The sequence below is a fragment of the Sciurus vulgaris genome, assembly GCF_902686455.1.
Source record: "Sciurus vulgaris genome assembly, chromosome: X".
NCBI lineage: Eukaryota > Metazoa > Chordata > Mammalia > Rodentia > Sciuridae > Sciurus > Sciurus vulgaris.
In genome coordinates, this window is record NC_136471.1 from 110,088,885 (window position 1) to 110,110,604 (window position 21,720).

A 21,720-nucleotide genomic window follows, 5' to 3' on the forward strand; every position below is an offset into this window, starting at 1 on the left:
CAATTGAGTTATGCAGATTTTGCTGAGCACCATAGCAAAAAATATACTCAAAATAGTTTTAGTAATAAGAAATTATATTACCAAACACATGGCAGAAATACATCACACACGTTTTGGGGGAAATGTTTTCAACATATATATGAGATTGTTATTTTAATTTCTTCTTCAAAAAATTTTTATCTTTCAGGTGCTTCAAGAAGATCTAGAACAGGAACAAGTCAGGGTCAATTCTTTAACTCACATGGTGGTGGTAGTTGATGAATCCAGTGGAGATCATGCAACTGCTGCTTTGGAAGAACAACTTAAGGTCAGAAAATTTTCTTTAATGAGCTAAATATGTCCTTCAAAATATTTAAATACAACTTGAAAACATTTAGACAATTTAGAATGTGATGTATTATTTCTATTTGAATGCAATATATTAAAGTACTTAAATTGTTTCCCATTTGTGAATGTTTTCCTGTAAATTATTCACTCACACTAGTTTTCTAACCTTTGGAGAAATACACAATTAAGGGTTCATTTATTTTTGTTGAATCACATATTAGAGAAGTGATCTAAACAATACTATTTATGTCATCTTCAAATCTGGAGCCTAAAAGAGTAAATTGTTTTTAAATCACAATTGATTAAATTATAGGTTGAATGCCTTCAGGGTATGTATTCCTGTAGGCCATCAGTTACAGTCTTGATGCAAGGATAACAGGATTGAGTCATGTATGTTGGTTGGAGTAGATACTTAGTCTTTATAGCACTCTCTCAACCTAAGGGTCAGTGTTTATGTTCGTGGAAACAAAACCAGTATGTAATAAGAAAAGATAAAGTGGACATGTCAATTTTTTTTGTCTTCTAAATTGGAAAAAAAGCTGTTAATGTAAAAAATTTAAAACTATATTAAATATGAAAATATCAACACTAAGTGAAAACTATTGTTCTGAATGGACACATGTAATTATGTGTATAAGTATATACATGTATATGATGTATATATATACTTTGTGTGTAAATATATGTGTGTGTGTATGTGTGTGTGTGTGTGTGTGTGTGTGTGTGTGTGTGTGTGTGTGTATATATATATATATATATATATAGTAACTTCACATTGTTTTTTGAGATACTCATTTTACACCAAATGCTCTCTGCCCTTTGTGACAGATAGCAGCCACCAGTCTGTTACGTCAAAGGATCCTATCAATGTGGGTTTAAATGGCTTTATCAACCCAAATTAGTTCTAAACATAGTTTTTTCTACCTAACCTATAATACAGTTTCCTAAAATCTTACCTCTATTTTCTTTTTTGTGTGATTTTTTTCCGGTAAACTATTTCCTCAGGGTATTGCTTTAGACTGCTAAACTTCAAAAAATGTTATCTCATTTTCTGTCATTAAAAGACAAAGGGAATGCTCTAGAATTGACAAGTTAGACACTGCTGCAACCAAGAATTTAATCTATACTGACAATTCATGTTATATCATTTACCTTTTAGTAAAATTGCAGGGATCTAAAAAGACCTATGACCTCAGGATATAATCATTTGTACTACATGCACACACACATATGCCCACTTGACCAGCTAAATAACTGCATCTGAAAGAATCCACAGACCTGATGTAACAGTAGCAAATTACAGGTGGATAGAAATAAGATACTTGATATTTCCCAGAATTTTTCTGAAAAGGTAAAAGAAGGCTGCAGAGCAGGGGTTGTTTGGAGTAGTGACTGGTTAAAAAAATGGGGCAGGGAATTGTTGAAGTCATTACCTGACCCAGTACAGTTGGCTTTACAGTATAAAATTGTTCCAGGGTAATGATAGTGGAACTGAGGCATCTTGAAAAACAGTGCATAAAACTCAATGATTTGGTTAGATCTTAAGTGAGATTCATTATTCTACTTGCTTTTATTATTTACCTTACTTTTCTGCCTTTATTTCTTTAGTTCAAAGGCATCTACTAAATACTTGTGCATTTATTGGCTATCCCGAATTCTTATAAACCCATTGTGCTTTTGTCCATGATTATCTTTCCCTTCAGCTTCTATTGGCCACTGCCTCCCAGCCTCCTCTTTAGCTCTCTTCCCCCTTTACATAATTTCAGTTTTGGCTCTACATACCACTTTGCTGCCACCTTAATTTCAGATATTCTAGTGTCCAAAAGGAAAATGGTCACTAGAGGTCCCTAAAGGAGAGGGGAAACAGAAAGAAATAGAGAGGGACTTGTAGGGACTAGGAGGAATGCTGGGGGGGAGAGAGAGAGCTCAAGAGTGGAAGAAGGATAGTTGGGAACAATGTACAGCATATGCATGTATGGAGAGATTGGTGAATTCCATCAATTTGTACACTTAATGTGTTAATTATACATGATGTAAGGAATTAAGTAGAAAGAGAACTTCTGTTATAACTTTATTCATATTTCATCACCTCTTCAATCCCAAATAATCTGTATTTGATTTCATACTTTATTTAAACCATCAGCTAAAATTGCCCTGAAATGCTCCACTCATTTGACTTTGAAATATAGGTGACTGTTTCTCAGGTTCTTTTCAAGGGATATAATCTCATCTTACCTAGTTTAATTCTTAAAAGGAAGAGGAAGAGAAGATGATGAAGGAGGGGGAAAAATAGGAAAAGTAACAAAGAATAAAAGGATAAATACATTAGAGAAGTTCCTTTAACAGCAACACAATTATCCGGGACATGCAATAAGAATTCATGTGTTCTTCAGAGTCTATGGGCTATGAATCATACTGAGCTTAGGAGAAGTCTGGCAGAAGTAATTGGAAGAATTATTATATGGAGGAAAAACACACCTATGGGCCCAGTACAAGAAAATAAAATTAGAAGAAACCTGAGAGGGATCCTTGAGGTTCGTATTTATATATAACAAGACCTGGTCATCCATACCTTCTTCCTCAATAAGAATGCTCATGTCAGGGCTGGGGATGTAGTTCAGTTGGTAAGTTGGTAGAATGCTTGCCTTGCATGCACAAGGCCCTGGATTCAATCCCCAGCACCACAAAAAAAAAATGCTCATGTCACATCATCTTTATATACTTTAGGGCCCCCCAGATCACCGTAAAGCCTTGCTCTCTTTTGCTTCAATTCTGTTGATATACCATCCTAAGGGACAAAAAAGAAACCCAGTGGCAGTGATTTAATTTGATATCTTTCTTTTTTGTACAAAGGAAAACTAGGAAGGCAAGTCCTCCATTTAATACTACAAGGGAAAGAAGTATTCTTAATATCCTATGATACAACTAAAAATTCATCTCGTAGAATCTTTACATGTGTTCGTTTAGTTCTATGAACTCTGATTATAGCATTATGTGAGAATTTCTCCAATTTTAAAACCTTTAGAAGTCTTTTAAAAAGAAGGCTTGAAGAAAAACAAAGATGGGTTAGAACATATGCTTAGGGATTCTGAAAAGCAGCACAGCTTATAAAAAATAATAGTCTGAGAAAAGTGCAGTCTGTTTTAAGTTAATTTGTTTCTTTCTCCTGTAGGTTCTGCCTGCCCCTCAGCAATGTCACCACAGGGTCAGAGCTTTGTCCTTAACTTGAGAGGCTTCCAGAATATCACTGTCCAGAAGGCCTGATTTATAAACAGTGATGACAGTTAACTATTTTTAGAAAAGTACCTGAGAATGGTAATTTATGTAGAGTCATCATTCCTGGAGCTTATTACCATTCCTCTTAAGCATTTAACATCCAATTTTTTCATTTTCCTAAACAATTACTTGTTATGTTCTTATAATGTCCAGTGGACTGTAAGGGGTAATGTAGTAAGGAAAAAAATGTCACTATCCCCACTAGTTGTGAGGAGTAATGTACAAGCCTGTGACATTTCTCAGATCAATGGTAGCCATCATGGGATCCTTCTTTTGGAAAAAATGCAAACTCTTTGTCATTCACAATCACCATGGTAGGCATTGTGGACCTGATGACTGCTATTATTTTATTGATACTTTTTTCCTGTAACTGATTGCATATGAAAATGATCGAATATTTAGAATGGACACAATGACTTTTGATAGAAACTTAATCTTAAATTGAAGTTTGAAAGGATGATTCCTGAGGACAGTGATGTTTCCACTAGATTCTAAAGAATATGTTGGAGAAAACTGGATAAAGTGGGTGTGTAAGGAGTGTTGGTGGTGGTAGGGAGAATTTCCAGGGAGGGAAGATGTTAAATCAGGTGAGCACAGTATCATCAAGGAACTGGAGGGGCAATTGTGTTACAACATTGACAAATGAAGAGTGACACTAGAGGTTCGAATGGTAGGCAGGGACTTACCTAAAAATTAGAATTAATATGTGATATTAAATTTTGCCATAATTCATTTAGTCAGCAAATATATTGAGCATCACTTATCTCTCTGCCAGCAGAGTATCTGGACCACAGTGATGGGGTGGGGCAGAGGTATAGTTGTGCTGCCTGCCTTTGTGGACCTATGTTAATCAAGTATAATTAAATATCAAAAATGACTGAATTCAATATGTCAAAAATATGCAGTTTTTGATGACCTATCTTGTTCTAGAGAGTCATAAAATGCCTCTGTATGTGACTTTAAATGCTATCTGAACATTTAATCGAAGTTAATTAGGAAGCACTAGAGAGTAGGTATGTATTCTGAACAGAATAATATATATGTATTCAAAAAATATGTATTGAATATGTATAGGTGCCAAGCTAGACTCAAAAGTTCAATTATGGAAAATAACTGATTATTTCCCTATGGATCTTATGTTCCAAGTAAGCATTAAAAAGCAACTATTTTCCAATGAAATATGTTAAAACAATAAGTTGGCAACACATCTAATGTTGCAGATTTAATTGGTTTTATTTGTGTTTCAAGAATTCAGCAGCAGTGTGGACAAAGGTTATGTATATCCAGAAAACAAGAAGTGACATATAGAAAATGGAAATGAGGGAATGACAACCCAATTGGCTATAGTTTTCATTTCTCCCATTTGAACATGGTTTAAAGAGTTGACTGGCCACTTGTGACTGGCCAAGATTTAGCTGTTCATTATAAGAGTGCAGGTTAGTCTATTTACACATTGAATCAGGTTATAGTTCATTGTGCTCAGAGAAAACTTAAAATATGAATGGAGGCATCATTAAGTCAATTGTAATTCAACAGTTGCATAGAAAAAAATATACAAGGGAACAGTTTGAAATTGGTCAAAGGAAATTTCATAAAGAAGATGATATTTGAACAAAAACTAGAATAAGGGAATCACTTTGGAGATGCACAGGTCCTATGGCACATTTTGCATTTGAAAAACTAACATGCTATAAATGAAGCATATTTTTGTAGATATGTAGTTCTTTCTAATAAAGATCCAGAAACATGATTAGGCCCATAGCTTACAAAAGATTAATGATAATATCTTACAAAGAAGAGGCAAAGCCATTCAAATCTCATTTTAAGATATTGTTTCCTACATATGTGAAAAGTTGAGAACCCAACTCAATATACTAAAGTTTTCAAGGCCATACACCTAGCAGTTTCTGGCACATAAAAGGCATTAACATAACATTGATAAATTATTAACTATAACTACTAATTATAGTTACTACCTACCAATTGGGAGAATTAAAGGTATGTATCAAAAGAATGGATAAAGACAAGCATTCCATGTTAAAGAAGGGTAATAGACAAAACAAAATTTTAGCAGATCATTAAACATATGCACTGGTACCATTTCTCACCCAGTTCATAATATTAATGAACATGTTTTTAATAAAAGAAAAATTTATGAAGATGAGAAAGATCTCTAAGAACCAAGATACATTGATTAAAATCAAGACATGAAAACCAACTTAATATTGATGATATTAAACAACTTATACAAATATTATATAGTAAGACAAATTTTTGTGAATTTATTAAATTGAGCCCATGGAGTAGAATGTGTATAAAATATTTTGGTTTCCCTAAAGTATCTTTGCAGAGTCTCCCATGATATTTTTGTGGATAAGGTAAATCTTATTTCTTTGAGGATCAGTGGAGAATGTCTTCGTTGTAATATATTACTTCCTAGTATCAGACTTACATACTAGGTAATTGTTAAAAATTGACTCTTATTTAAACTGCATTATCAGAAAATTCTAGAAAAATAAGTCCTTCTGGGATTTCAGCTGGGCACCGTGTCCAAGTTGTTACTGGAGGATTTCCTTTCCCATGTTACCTTAGAATGTTCAAAGCAATGTCCTGTAGAGTTAGAATGTCACACACAGAAGTCAATTCATTGGCTTTCATATTTTAAATCAGAAAAGGTATGTTTATTCTCTGAAATGTTACTAATTAAAAATTTCTTTAATTCAGTGGAATAAATTTGGAATAAGAAAGGTCTGGTTCCCATCTATAGATGCAAATGTAAACATAAAGAAATGTAAGTAAATATAAATGCACATAAATATATGTGTATACTGTTAGCCTTCTGTACCCATGGTTTCTCCTTCGATAGATTCAACCAACTCTGGACCAGTTTTTTTTTAATTGTATCTGTAATAAACATGTGCATAAGTGTAAGCATTTTTGTTGTTGTTGTTGTTATTAGGGAATGAACCCAAGGGCTGTCTACCACTGAGCCCTTCCTATGTTTTCTTTTTTTAACCAGGGATTGAACCCAGGTGTGCTTAACCACTGAATTGCATACCCAGGCATTTTTATTTTTTTTTTTATTTGAGACAGGATCTTGCTAAGTTGCTTAGGCCTCCATAAATTGTTGAGGCTGGCTTTGACCTTGATATCCTCCTGCCTCAGCCTTCTGAGCCACTGGAATTATAGGTGGGCATCACCTTCCTATGCTTTATTTTGAAACATGGATTCCCTAAGTTGCTGAGACTGGTTTTGAACTTGTAATCTTCATGCCTCAGTCTCTTGAGTAGCTGGGATTACAGGGGTATGCCACTGCACTAGCACAAACTTTTTCTTGGTCCCTAAAGAGCACAGTATAACATCTATTTATATTATACTACATATTTTAAGGAATCTAGATAAGTTTGAAAGTAAACAGGATGATGCATATAGGTAATATGTATATACTATGCCATTTTATATATGGAACTTCATCAAGGGGTCCTGGACAAAAACCCCCACAGATGATGAGGGATGAGTATATATGAGTGTGTATACAAGTTACATTTATATACATGTATATGCATTATGTGCATTATATTTATATACATTATTTGTATACATGTATATACACATATGAGAGAAAGTCATGCAAGTTTGTGGGTACCAGCTTGATAATAAACCAAGTTCAAGTAGGATGGTATAGTAAATAAATTTGATATTAGACAATGATATGATATGTAGATATAAGAACTGGTAGTTGTGTTCTATGTTGGTTTAAATAGAATATTTTAATATCTAAGATTGGCACTCCATTTTCACTGAGTTTTCTAGGATGGGAATGCATCCTGTGAAGAATGCTAGTGGAACCAGGTTTTCTTTAATATTAAAAAAAGAAAACCTAAGCAGAGAGAATTGGTACATAAGCAGTATTGTTATGTTGAAAATGGAAAGAATTTTCTGTTACTTTAGAAGGTTGTGCTATCAAAAATAGGCAGAAGTTGATAACTAGATGTCTTCTGGTCAGATTTCTTTTGTGCCCCATTTTCTTCTCTTCCATTCTTTTCTGAATATATATATATATATATATATATATATATATATATGTGGAAGTCCAAAAATCACTTGACACTCAGCAAGGTGAAACTTGTGCCCTATTTCCCTCTAAAACAGCTTTCTTTACTAACTGTTAATTTATTATTATACCACCATTAATGATAATTGTGCCAAAAAACTGAAATTTCCCAGATTTGTGTCTATCATTTCTCTTATAAGCCCTCTGCACATAAGATGACAATATTTGATTTGTTTTTTTTTCACATTCATTATTTTATCTTTGTCACCATTTCCCAATGTAAAGCCCACATCAAAAGCCCCGTGGATCCTCTGCTGAGAATAAGTTTTTGGTTTGAGATCATCCCATTTATTGATTCTTGCTTTGATATCTTATATATGATTACATGAATGGTATGAATCTGCATCATGTACAACCATAGAAACGAAATGATGTACCTCATTTGTGTATGATGAATCAAAATGCAGTCTGGAAAAAATAAAAAAAAATAAAAAAAAAGCCCCATGGAAGTACTTGCCTCCATTCTAACTCCTTTCCATTCAATCTGCATGTAGAAATCAGTATAGGTTCTCCAGAGCATATTTAGTAATATCTCCTCTGCCTTAAGTTCTGAGTAACTTTCCATCCTCTACAAATTCAGACCACTTTGACTGACAAGATCTTTTTTTTTAATTTTAAACAAATGGGATACATGTTGTTTCTCTGTTTGTACATGGAGTAAAGGCATACCATTTGTATAATCATACATTTACACAGGCTGATGGTGTTTCATTTGTTGTTATTTTTTCCCTTCCCCCCACCCCTCCCACCCCTCTTTTCCCTCTATACAGTCCTTCCTTCCTCCATTCTTCTTTTTATTGTAAACAAATGGGATACAATAATGTTGTTTTTCTATTTGTACATGGAGTCAAGGCATACCATTTGTGTAATCATAAATTTACATAGGGTAATGTTGTTTGATTCATTCTGTTATTTTTTTCCCTTCCCCCCACCCCTCTTTTCCCTCTATACAGTCCTTCCTTCCTCCATTCTTACCACCCTCCTTAACCCTAATCCTAAACCCAACCCTAACCCTAATGCTAACCCCTCCCACCCCCCATTATATGTCCTCATCCGCTTATCAGTGAGATCATTCGTCCTTTAATTTTCTGAGATTGGCTTATCTCACTTAGCATGATATTCTCCAATTTCATCCATTTGCCTGCAAATGCCATAATTTTATCATTCTTTATGGCTGAGTAATATTCCATTATATATATATTCATATATATTCTTTCATATAATGAATATATATAATATATGACATATAATGAATATATATATATATATATATATATATCACAGTTTCTTTATCCATTCATCAATTGAAGGACATCTAGGTTGGTTCCACAATCTGGCCATAGTGAATTGAGCAGCTATGAACATTGATGTGGCTGTATCTCTGTAGTATGCTGATTTTAAGTTGTTTGGGTATAGGCCAAGGAGTGGGATAGCTGGGTCAAATGGTAGTTCCATTCCAAGCTTTCTGAGGAATCTCCACACTGCTTTCCAGAGTGGCTGCACTAATTTGCAACCCCACCAGCAATGTATGAGTGTACGTTTTTCCCCACATCCTCGCCAACACCTATTGTTGCTTGTGTTCTTGATAATCGCCATTCTAATTGGGGTGAGATGGAATCTTAGGGTAGTTTTGATTTGCGTTTCTCTTATTACTAGAGGTGTTGAACATTTTTTCATATATCTGTTGATTGCTTGTACATCTTCTTCTGTGAAGTGTCTGTTCATTTCCTTAGCCCATTTGTTGATCGGATGATTTGTATTCTTGGTGTAGAGTTTTTTGAGTTCTTTATAGATTCTGGAAATGAGCGCTCTATCTGAAGTATGAGTGGCAAAGATATTCTCCCACTCTGTAGGCTCTCTCTTCCCATTACTGATAATTTCCTTTGCTGAGAGAAAGCTTTTTAGTTTGAATCTATCCCAGTTGTTGATTCTTGCTTTTATTTCTTTTGCTATGGGAGTCCTGACCTACAAGATGTTTTATTACCTGATTCCTGCCTGTGTCTTTGGACTTGTCTCCTGTTAGTCTGCTCATATCCCTCTACGTATATTCTATTCTCACAAGCTATTTCTCATATTCTGTATGTTACCACTACTGTGTGCATACCACCCCTATTAATCAAAATATTTTTCCTTGTAATGTCTGTCTGAAATTCCTACCACATATAGAAAACTTGGGCGTCATTTTCCTCCATGAAGATGGCCATTCTGCCTAGTAATGACCACTCTTATTCTGTCCCTGTACCCTAAATATGATTCTATTTTAGCATCATCATCTACTTTTCCAATTATTATTGTGTGCTTTTCCCTACAACTAGAATCTACATTATGTTCTTGAATAAAGAGTCAAATATAAGTGATCAGTAATGAATGAATTAATACATCAATGCGTAGATGGATGGTTGGATGCAATTCCGAGATGGCCAATTTGACTTATCAAAGGGAGAATTTTTTATTCTAAGGCAGTAAAGAATGATAAATCTGAAAATAGACTCTTACTACAGTCATTTATCTACAATATACTATTTTAACGGGTACATAATATACACATTTATGAGGTACAGAATGATAATTTGATACTTGTGTACAATGCATCATGACCAAATAAAGGTAATTAGTTTTTTCTTTCCCTTGAAATTTATCCTTTTTTTTGGGAAGCCTCGAACTTCAGTTTTAGTTCTCTATAAAATATATGATAAATTGTTGTGAACTGTGTAGTTACCCTACTATGCTGTATTACCTTAGAACTTACTCTTCCTATCTTGTTTTGTTATGTGTTATCAAATATCCCCTTTCCCTTACCTCTCGAGGCCTTGAGTAACCACAGCTCTACTCTGTGCTTTTATGAACTCAAGTTTTTTACCTTCCACATATGAATGAGAATATGGGTTTTTATTTCTTCCTGTGCCTAGATTATTTCACTTATTTTCATTGTACCAGAACATTCTTAGAGTGGAATTAGATTTGTAGGAAATAGTGAACTTTTCTTCACTGATAATATTCAGCAGAAACAGAAATGTCACATGTTCAAGTGTGTTTTAAAAGAAATTTCGTACTAAGTAGAAAGTTAGAATTAATAACCTCCAAAGTCCTTTCCAATAGCAAATCATATACTAGTGGACCGCAAGACAATAAATGGTAATATTGTCTAACTTATTAAGTAGAAGCTTAATTTTCTTTCATTATGCAAATAACTTTAGATTAAAAGGCTTGATTCTCAAAATTACTTTAAGGAAAAAAACTCTAAAAGCAATGCCAAAATAAAAAGAAGTTGAATAATGTATTCTGCCAATTATTTTTACCAACAATTATAATTATCAGAAGTGACAAAGTAAATCTAGAAGTAGAAGAGTACCAGACATTTAATGACATATTTTGCACATTGTTATCATTATTGTTAATGCCATTTATAATTTTAACTAGTGAGGTATGTGAGCATTGTACAGAGGACAAAAGAAATGTGCCATCTCAGTTAATCTGAAAATATAGAAATAAATGAACAATGAAAGTTGATTGGAAATAAAGTAGTATGCCAAAGAGTATTTGTTCAGAAAGACTATAATGTCTCATTTTCTATCGTAACTTAAATGTGGAGAACATCACTAAAAATATTTACAGTACTCATGTGGGATAATATGGGGAAGGGGAAACATCTATAAAACGTTAAACCCTACAGAGTTAAGAAGTAGAGAATATTTATGAAAAGGAACATGGATGAAGAAATATTTTGATGTTTCTGTCTATTTTCTAATTTTATATTGGGTGAATAAAATACATGTTAAAATTATAACTTTTAAAAGTGTAGAAACAATCCATCAAGTCAAGTGTTAATAATTGCTGCCAATGAAACACTACTTAAAATTGTTAATGCTTTGTGGGCTTATTATTTTGTGGTATCAGTAATTAATATGCCCATCAAGAACTATCATAGTAATAAACTTTTTCCGATTCTTCAAAGACTACCTCTATCCAAATTGACGATACTTCAGATTAGTCTTCCTAATTTTTGAACTTAATGTAAATACATTCGTATGGTATGTACAGTTTGTCTTGACTTTTTCACTCCTTTTATTTATGAGATTCATCTATGTTGCATATAACATTAGTTCATTTTCATTGCTGAAACATATTTGTATGAATATATCACACTATAAATTCTACTGTTAAGGAATTTTGGTTTCATGTTTGAAAACCTTACAAATAATGCTGCTGTTAATGTAAGTCGTAGATATAATTTTGTAAAAATGTATAGCTTTATATTGGGTATATACCTGAGTTTGAGATTTTTGAGAGTTGGGCATGTGTGTATTTAGTTTTATAGTTATTAACACAAAGATTTTTTCCAAGTTGATGTAAAAGTGTATACTCTAACAATGAATAAGAGTACAAATTGCCTTACAACTTATTCAATACTTGGATGTTAGACTTCTTAAATTGAGCCCTTCTGGTGGGTATATAATGGTATCTCTTGTTTTTCATTTGCATATAATGATGACTAGTGATATTGAGCACTCTTTCATTTGTTTAGTGCTATTAATTTGATGTCTGTTGTGAAATGTCTATTTTGCTATCTGTCTATATTTCTCTTAGTGATATATTGAAGCTATTTTTAATTTTTACTGATTCATTATAGTTCACATAATAGTAGCATTCATTTTGATACATATAAAGAACTCAGGAAACATAATACCAAAGAAATGACTCATTCAATAAATGGGCAAATGAACTGAATAGTCATTTCCCAAAAGAAGACATTCAAATAGCCAGTACTTTGACACTGTCAGTAGGGATTATGGTACAACCACTGTGGAGATTCATATGAAGCAATTTTAAAATACTTATTCTGAATGTTAATCCTTTGTTGGTTATTTATATTGTAATTTCCTAATTTAATAGATGTCTTGCCCTTTCACTCCTTAATGTTACATTTTTAATAAACAAATGTTTAAATTTAATGATATTCTACATTTTAATATTTTCTATTATGGTTAGTTAGTATATTTTTGCCCTGAGTTCTAAAATAAAGTTATCCACTCTAAAGTCATAAGCTATTATACTGGATTGCCACATAGGAATATTATCACTATACCTTTCAGAATTATAATCTACCCAATATGGCTGGTGTGTTGAAGAGATAAATGTCCCTATTTTCCATATAGATCCAACTACAATAGCACTATTCATTGCAAATGCCAACTTTTTGCCAATGTTATGCAGGTCACCTTTCATATAAATATAGTATTTAAATGCTTATTCATGGCTCAAGTTATAGACTCTAATTAGTTTGCCCGCTAAACTATCTTTAGGCCATTATTATATCATTTACATTACTATAGATAGCTTTATAATAAATTTTTATATATGGCAGTGTTGTAAAAGAATAATTGCAATAGACAGTTAAACAGACAAGGAAGATTTTATTCAGTACTCTTGGAATATGAATCAAGACTCTTGCCATTTGGGGAAAACAGAGAACTGATTTCTGTGTGACAGAATGTAGAAGAGATTTTAAGCACTGGGCTGAGCAAGTGGGTAAGTGCTGAAGAATGGTTGGGGGTTGTATGTTCCATAAGATTAGGCCCTGTTTGCTTATTTGTGTACACTGAAGTGAGTCTCCTACCCTACAACAGACACTGGATGATAGATGTACTATCTTTCTCAATGATCATCTTTCAAAGAGATTGCTCTGAAGTCCTTGAGAAAGGCATTCCCAAGTTGTAGATTTTTATCTTCTAGAGGCACAGAATTAATTTACAATAGCAAGTTTCGTAAATAAGTGCTCTAAGAAAAGGGAGATCAGGGGCTGGGATTATGGCTCAGTGGTGGAGCACTTGCCTAGCACTTGTGAAGGACTGGATTCAATCCTCAGCACCACAGAAATAAAACAAATTAAATAAAGGTATTGTGTTCATCTAAAACTAAAAAGTATATTTAAAAAAATAAAATGGTGATCAGGGGGGTTAGTCAGAAAAAAAATTTATAAAATTTAGTGATGCTGAGGGGAACACTAAGTCTGTATTGTTCTTGTTGGTTAGTTGGTCAGTAAAACCTATTTACCTTTTAAAATCTATTTTGGCTATTTTTGGCCATCCATAGAAATTTTTATTCAACTTGCCAAACTCCCAAAAATTTCCTGCTGTGGTTTTAACTAAATTTTATTGAATCTACACACCAGTTTGTGGAGAATTAATATTTTTATTTTATCAAGTCTTTTGATCCAGGAATGTCAAATAGCTTTCCATTTATTTAGACCTTTACTTTCTCTCAATATCATTTGTGTTTTCAAGGTAGAGTCTTAGACTTTTTTCAAGACATTTCCTAGGTTTTTGATACTATTGTAATTCTTACAAATGATCATTTTTTTAAGATTTCATTTTGTATTTGTTCTGATATGGAGATAGGCATTTCATTTTTTTCTTGTATCCAGAAACTGTGTGAACTTTATTTATTAATTTGAATAGTTTATCTGTAGCATCATTCAGATGTACATATACAGCTTGTGAGTAATCACAATTTTATTTCTTTCTCCCTGACGGTCATTATTCATGTTAATAAGTTTCCTCACCTTATTGTACTGTACACCTGCTCTAGTACAATAGGATTATTGTGGTATTTGTTTCTCAATTTAGGTCTCAGAAATAAGGCTTTTAATCTGTCCCTATTAAGAATATTCCCTGTAAGTTTATTGTAGATGCTTTTTTTCCTAATACTCTAAAAAGGTTTTATGACTGCTGAATTTCATCAAATGTTTTTCTGGATCACTTGGTGTGATATTAGTTTTTTTTTCATTATTGTGTTAATATATCAAAACAAAATTGCTTAACTTTCTAATATTAAAATAGCCTTACTTCCTAAAATAAACCAATCCTGAATGAGATATCTAACCCTTTTTATGTATCGCAAGGTTTTCTTTGCTAATGTTTAATATATGATTTAGTTTTTCCATTATTTCCATGAAAGTGATTGACCGGTTATGTTCCTTTCTTGTAATATGATTGCTAGGTTTACATATCTGATTGTGCAGGTTTGGGGATTTGCCTAGTTCTGAACTACACAAATAGTAGTTTCAAATGAAAATTTGATACATTAATTGACATAAAAATTTCCATTTTTGATTTGTATTTTTAAATTTTTCGTATTGATTTTCCAGATTTTTCCATTGTCAGCTTGAGTAGTTCACATCTTTCTAGGAACTGATCTACTGCATCAAAAATTGTAAACATATTCATATAAAGTTCAATTTGGCACACATGGTATTTAATAATTTTTTATTAATATTTGGAATTGAGGATATGTGATATAAAACAAGGGATTTCCAATCTCTCTGGATAAAAGCAGATGATCTGATCTTTGTTCTGTTTTCCCACACATTAACCTAGTGGAAATCAAGAGGTTCTGTGCTCTTTAGCCCAGGCCCTCCGTTTAGCCATAACTCTTTCATTACCCATTCACTTATATCTAGGTTATTTAATGGACTTTATTATGTATAAACATTAGAATTTGGGGGTTTTTGTAGATGGAAAGTTCCATAGAGGGATATCTGTTTTCCATGCACTTTCTTTCAGATAAAATATATATTAGAACATGGTCCTGGTTTGGAACTTTATAGTGAGGACTGGGGATATAGCTCAGTTGGTAGAGTGCATGCCTCACATGCACAAGGCTCTGGGTTCAATCCCCAGCACCACAGAAAAAAAAAAAAACTTAATAGTAAAAAATTATCAACCTTTATGCAGGCTATAAGTCTTATAGACTACTGTTAAAATATGAAAACTGTGTAATTTTAGTGTCCTGCAGAAATGTTTCACGGTGTTTTGGATTAACATTCTATAAGGTTTCAGAATTTTTACATCTGGAGGAAATGCTGATGTTTCTGTCAGCTGAACTCTAAATCCTTATTAATCACACCCAATAATCAGCTTTCAGAGAACTTTCATATTTGTTGATTTATCTGACCCTCATAGTGACCTAACCTTGAGGGTTATTGTCTTCATTTTACTAGGGGAAAATGAAAGTGCACCAAGATTAATAGTTTACTGACAGCTGTTAAAAAGTCAGAAAACAGGGCTGGGGAGATAGCTCAGTTGGTAGAGTGTATGCCTTGCATGTACAAGGCCCTGGGTTCAATCCCCAGCACCACAAAAAAAAGTCAGGAAACAGAATTACTAGGGCAGGATTTCAGGCAGTCTGTACTTTCAGACTAGGGATGTGTAGAAGATCAGCAGATTCAAAGAGTCTCCTGTGTGGTTAATGACCATGGTAAGTTTTCAAGATCTAGAATCTCAGATGTCGAACTTCATTACCTATAGCTTTGCCTGCTATAGGTCTTCCAATTCATCACAAATGACTGGTAAGTATGTAGGTAATTAATGGAGAAAGAGAAAGTATTCTAAGGGAAACAGAGTGGCTGTATTCAAATTTGAGATTTTCATGTACTTATTCTAAATTGATGTATTACTCTACTAGACTTTATTAACCTCAAAAGTTAGCAGCCTACCTCAAGGAGTGGAGTCTAGAGCTTGTGAGGCATAAAACAATAAGGGACAGTAAAACCTCAGGCTGCCAAGGAATTCCTGGGAATGTGATGAATGCTGGAAAGGATGCTATCTGCTGGACTGCTCCTTAGGACCCCTGCTCTTTATTTCTGGTATCCCAATTGAGTAGACTGGTGGGAGCTGGAGACTACAGAGTTTATTAAGCAGTCAAAGAACATTAACTAATAGCCTACAAATAATAACAGCAATGGCAACAACAAAAGGGCCTTTCCATACTTATTCATTAGCACTTTTTAAACTATTAAAAATAAATAATATATGGAATTGACTGAAACAGCACAGAACATGCTCTTTCAACTTAAATTCTCACTACATTTTCAGCATAATCACCATGGCAGAATTTCATTAAAAATCAGTCATATTTGCCTTTAAAAAAATAAATCCTGACAAAGAACACACATTTCTTTATCTTGAAATGGAAATATTTTATGATTTTTTTTCTTATTGAACTAATACAGAATGAAGATGTCAAATATAATTTTATAACAAATTATAATAATGAAATTCAAACCCTCAACTGGGTTTAGATAAAATGTTTAGTAAAATATATTTAAACTTCTAAAATAAGAAAAACTATATGTAAAAAACTCAAAAGGGACTCAATATCTATATATCTTACTGTAGATTATATAGCAGAAATTAGAAGGCAGAACTTTTATGTTGAATGCTCTGCTGAGTAAATGGCATTATGAAAGAGCATGGGCTTGTAACCAGATAGATCTGAGGTCAAATCCCAGATACTGAATACCGTGGACAAGTTAGTTAATCCAAGTGTGATTTTTGCTCATCTGTAAACTACACCTTTAGAAGTAATAGTCACACATTCCTTGAGTTCACTTAAGATCTAAATATAATAGGATCATTTAAACAAATTAAGAATGATATTTTCTGAGAATCCTCCAGTAATTTTTTCCTAATACATTAAAATTTTTTTTCTCCCCTTGATCACATGTTAGTGAAGTTGTAAGGTCTGCCAATTTATACTATGCTGCTTCAGTTAACAGTTTGTAAAAACATGTAAAATCGATACAAAAATTACAAACTTGAGTAAACATTAGTCTGTAGGACTCTGATACATATCTTCTCTTATCATGAGGCTTATTTTCTTTCAACAAGTTACTTGATAAGATTTTCATTTCACCACTGGTAAAATGAAGTTGCATATGCCATTTAACTTCATGTTTATAAAGTAAGAAAGAACAAATCAAATGTTTTTCAGAAGGCCCATTACACATAAAATTTATTTATCTGGGAAGTATAGTATTGGGTATGAAACTGCCATAAAATGAGCTGGACTATTCCTTACTGCCTCCCTCTTTTATAAAGTCCACTGGGTGCTGCATTGTGTGGTCCATGGTGCATAATTGTTTCTTCATTAGTGGATGTATGCCCAGAAACAATTTATTTCTTAATGCCAATCCCAATGACAAAATTTGGTTCTTATATTCTATCAGACTTACATAAATTCAGAAATCACTGTACTTAAGTTTTACCTTTCAGACTTGTCAAACTTTCCTCAGTTCCCTTTATCTAAATGTACCTTTGGTAGAAATTTTTCACATTTACTTTGAAAGCTCAACTCAACCAAAATAATTCAGATGAGAAATGTCCTTGGCATGGATAGTGATATGAGATGTGAACTAAATTGGAGGGAAAAATCCTCCCCATTGTGTATCTGAACATGGATAATGGAGTTGTGATTTAGTCCATGAAAATGAGTTAGAGTAATTGACATGACCTTTAACTCCTCTTACTGTTGAGACAAAATGAGAATTTAAGTAAATTTTTCTTATCACTTTGTGAGATATAATAATTCACTAGTTTTGCATTTATGCATATAATATCTATCTAGTTCTACAAAAGTTTGTTTTTCCTAGAGTTCAAGGGATCCTTAAACTTAAAAGAGAACTCAAAGTACTAAGAAAATACAAATTTTGTTTTCTCTAGAGGTTTCTAATCCTAATGGTCCTAATGTCATTGTTCTTCTGACACAGAAAAATATTGTTTGTTTTCCCTCATGTAGAATCTAGGAGGTAAACAACATGAAAGCAGAAGGGAGACTATTAGGAGAAAAGCAAGGGAGATTGAGATGGCGGTAGTGCAATGGGGGTAGACATGATCAAAGTATTTATATGCATGTACAAATATACTGCAATAAAACTGTTCCATATAAATGCACTAATGTAATTTTAGATTTATCTTTTTGTCAGTCCCACTAAACCTAATTTTTTATACCTAACAATTTGGGTACTCATTTAATGATAGGAATCAGTATCTTTTAAGAAATCTACGGCTGACTGAAAATCTTCCAAGTTCTTAGCTCCATTCTTTGTAATTCAAATGAAGGCCAATACTTTTAAGCAATAAAAAGATAAATCCATAAACTCATTCAGTATGTACATATATGAATATGCATATGTGTATGGCATGTAAGCAAACAATTTCTAATTCACTTATCTAATTACACTGAGACCAGTAAGAAGCATTGCCCACATTGCAACAGAAGTGACTCAGATTTGATTCATTTAGAGTTTTCTGAGAATAAGATAGGTTTAAGTAATGGAATGTATTTTTGAAGTATAAATCTTTGTATCTATTGGAAGACTAAATATCTATTTCTATAGGTTTAGAAGTGCTTTTTATTTGATGAATCCAAATGATTTGTTTTAGTTATATGTAACATTAGGATTCATTTTGAAATTATTATAAAAGCATGGGACAAAATAAGCTCTAATTCAGTCCCCAATACTTCCCTTTTCCCTCCTTTTCTCCCTCCCCCTGTTTGCTTCCCTCTACCGATCTTTCTATTATTTAATTGTAATTATTAGTGTCTTGTGGGTATATATGATGGTGAGATTCACTGTGGTATATTCCTATATGTACATAGGAACATTAGGTCAGATTCATTCTGCTATTCTTCCCTTATTCTGTCCCTTCTCCCTCCCCCTCAGTCCCCTTCATCTAGTCCACTGATCTTTCTTCTATTTTGATGAAACCCCACACCCACATTTTCTTTTCTCTTTTTTAAGGGCAAAAAGAGCAAATGACCATTAGCAGCTATTAGAAGATTTGCTTTTAAAAATGTTCAAGCAAAATGTAAAAACAAATACTTAACATAAGTTCTTCAAGTTAAAAACACTTCTCAAAACAATCTTGTTTAATATTTATATCAGTTCTTTAAGGTATTGATATTTTCTTTAAGAGATTTATTAACTTGGTTGTAAGTTTCTTCCAGAAGAGCCTTTTTCAGATGAGACTTCTGTATTAGTTTGTGATTGCTGCCATAACAAAATATTGAACTGGGTAGCTGAAGCAATAGAATTTTTTTTTCTCAATTTTTTGGCAGAGTTGGTGCCCTCTGAGTCTTTTCTCCTTGACTTGTAGATGGCGGCCTTCTTTCTGTGTGCTCATGTGGTCTCCCCTCTATGTGCTTATTCTTGGTATCTGTCCAAATTAGAGACTACCCTAATGGCTTCACTTTAAGACCATCAAAGAAGGCATTATCTCCAAATATGATTGCATTTTGAGGTAGTGGGTTGGTTGTAGTGCTTCAAAATGAGTTTTGAGGAATACAACAAACTCACATCATTACTTTGTTTTTATTTGGCACCTGTAGGTTTTTTGAAATAGATGTTTGTTTGAATAAATTTCATGATAGTGAACAAATTAGAATCTATCATTAACTATAAGATAAATATTGACCAAGTCATACAAGCTTCAATGAATTATCAAAATTGTCGTCATTATTCAGATACAAAGGACACTTTTAATGGCATTCCTAAAATGGTTGTCTTAAGTAGGTTAACCATATACCTAAAATACTTGATCATTAGTGGTTTAGTATTTATAGTGGAAAAAATTGACAGTATAAAATGTATCATATTAAAATATTTTATAATTTTAGCTAGTTGTGGTGGCATATGCCTGTAATCCCAGCAATTCCAGAGATTGAGGCAGGAGGATCACAAGTTTGAGGTCACCCTCAGCAAATTGCTAGACTCTCAATAACTTAGTGAGACGCTGTCTCTAAATAAAAAGAATAAAAATGACTGGGGGTGTAGCTCAGTAGTAAAGTGACCCTGGGTTCAATCCTAAGTAACAAAAAAATATATATTTTAGAAATTAAAAAAATTAAGCAATCTAGAATATGAGGATTTTTATTTGGACTTGTAGGACTTTCTGATAACATTAATAAATTGTAATTCATCAGCAGTGGGATTATACATGCGTCAGTTTACCTTTTTTTGTAGCAATACATGGGTGCTCTATCAATTTAGGTCTCCATTTTCTTTCATTTATAAATACTGTATTTGGTTTGTCCTTCCTGATCTTCATTCCCATCTTCATAGAAGTTGAAGGGCTATAGCAAATATACCACGTTTTGACTTTTTATAACTATACTCTCTAATAGGAATATGGTAGAGTTTATAGCTAAGGGATGTGATTTTCTGTTTGAAGCTATTTTTTTACGACTAATCTATGAATCAGTGTATTATGTGCCAGTTTATCTGATGCATATCTAAATTGTCACAAGGTTTCACTAAAAGAATTTAAAATATGTGTTAGGAAAAATTCCACATATTTGTTTGTAATAATTAAGTGGTTAAAATTTTTTAGTTCACTGATTTATGTTGGCTCACTTCTTGTGGGTGTCTTGCATTTCTATTTCAGTGTTATGTTTTTTTGTCATAACCTAATGTAATTCAAAAGGAGTTGAGTAGAGAATGGAACTATAAAAAATAAGAAAATCAGTTACATTATGCTGAAAGCAATAACATTTTTATTGACACTTCTGAAAACTCACTTCTGACTGAGATGCATATGAGTACATGATCATTTTAATATTATAGTAAAATGTTTATTGCCTACCATTTACTCATGCATGGGATTGCCTTTTTGAAGTGATAGTAGATTAAACAGTGTAAAAAATTATGTAGATCTCTAAGCTACCTAGGGATAGAGGGAGTTTTTTCATAACACTAATTACATTTGCATTGTTTGAGTCACATAGTAATATCTTCTAAGTAGATTGATCCAAACATGCAGCATCAAGATAAGTAGAAACTTGTGAGACTTACTTTAGATACTGGATATATTTTTCCAAATATGAATTGCAAACATTTTTCTTAGTTCTGATTCCATAAAAAATAAAGCATTCCATATATTGAGATACCTCTATCTTTATCCAACAGCTTTGAGATAGTAATTCTCATATGAAAAAAAATCATAAAAGTTTGCAATTTTGGGCTCTGAAGTGTATCATAAAGGAGTTAAAGTAAATGACACACTTTTTTTTGTCTTTAAAATATTCCCTTTGCATTAAAGTCATTACAATATACATTCCCAATCCAAAAAATCATTTGTACTTGGTTTTTGTAATACATAAATTTTCTCCCCATAATGTTTTTGAGATAACACATTTTATAGTTTGTAATAATCCAGATAATTTAT

At 32.8% G+C, this 21,720-nt stretch overlaps 1 protein-coding gene across 5 annotated transcripts in view; it reads left to right on the forward strand.

The window, feature by feature from the left end:
* Positions 1-21,720, forward strand: part of DMD (dystrophin) — a 2,089,750-nt gene that overhangs the window by 595,286 nt on the left and 1,472,744 nt on the right. For all 5 annotated transcript variants that reach the window (XM_079122792.1, XM_079122788.1, XM_079122791.1 and 2 more), the window contains one exon: positions 188-307. In XM_079122792.1, coding sequence (XP_078978918.1) covers positions 188-307 — 120 coding nt within the window. The remainder of the gene's footprint in view (positions 1-187; positions 308-21,720) is intronic.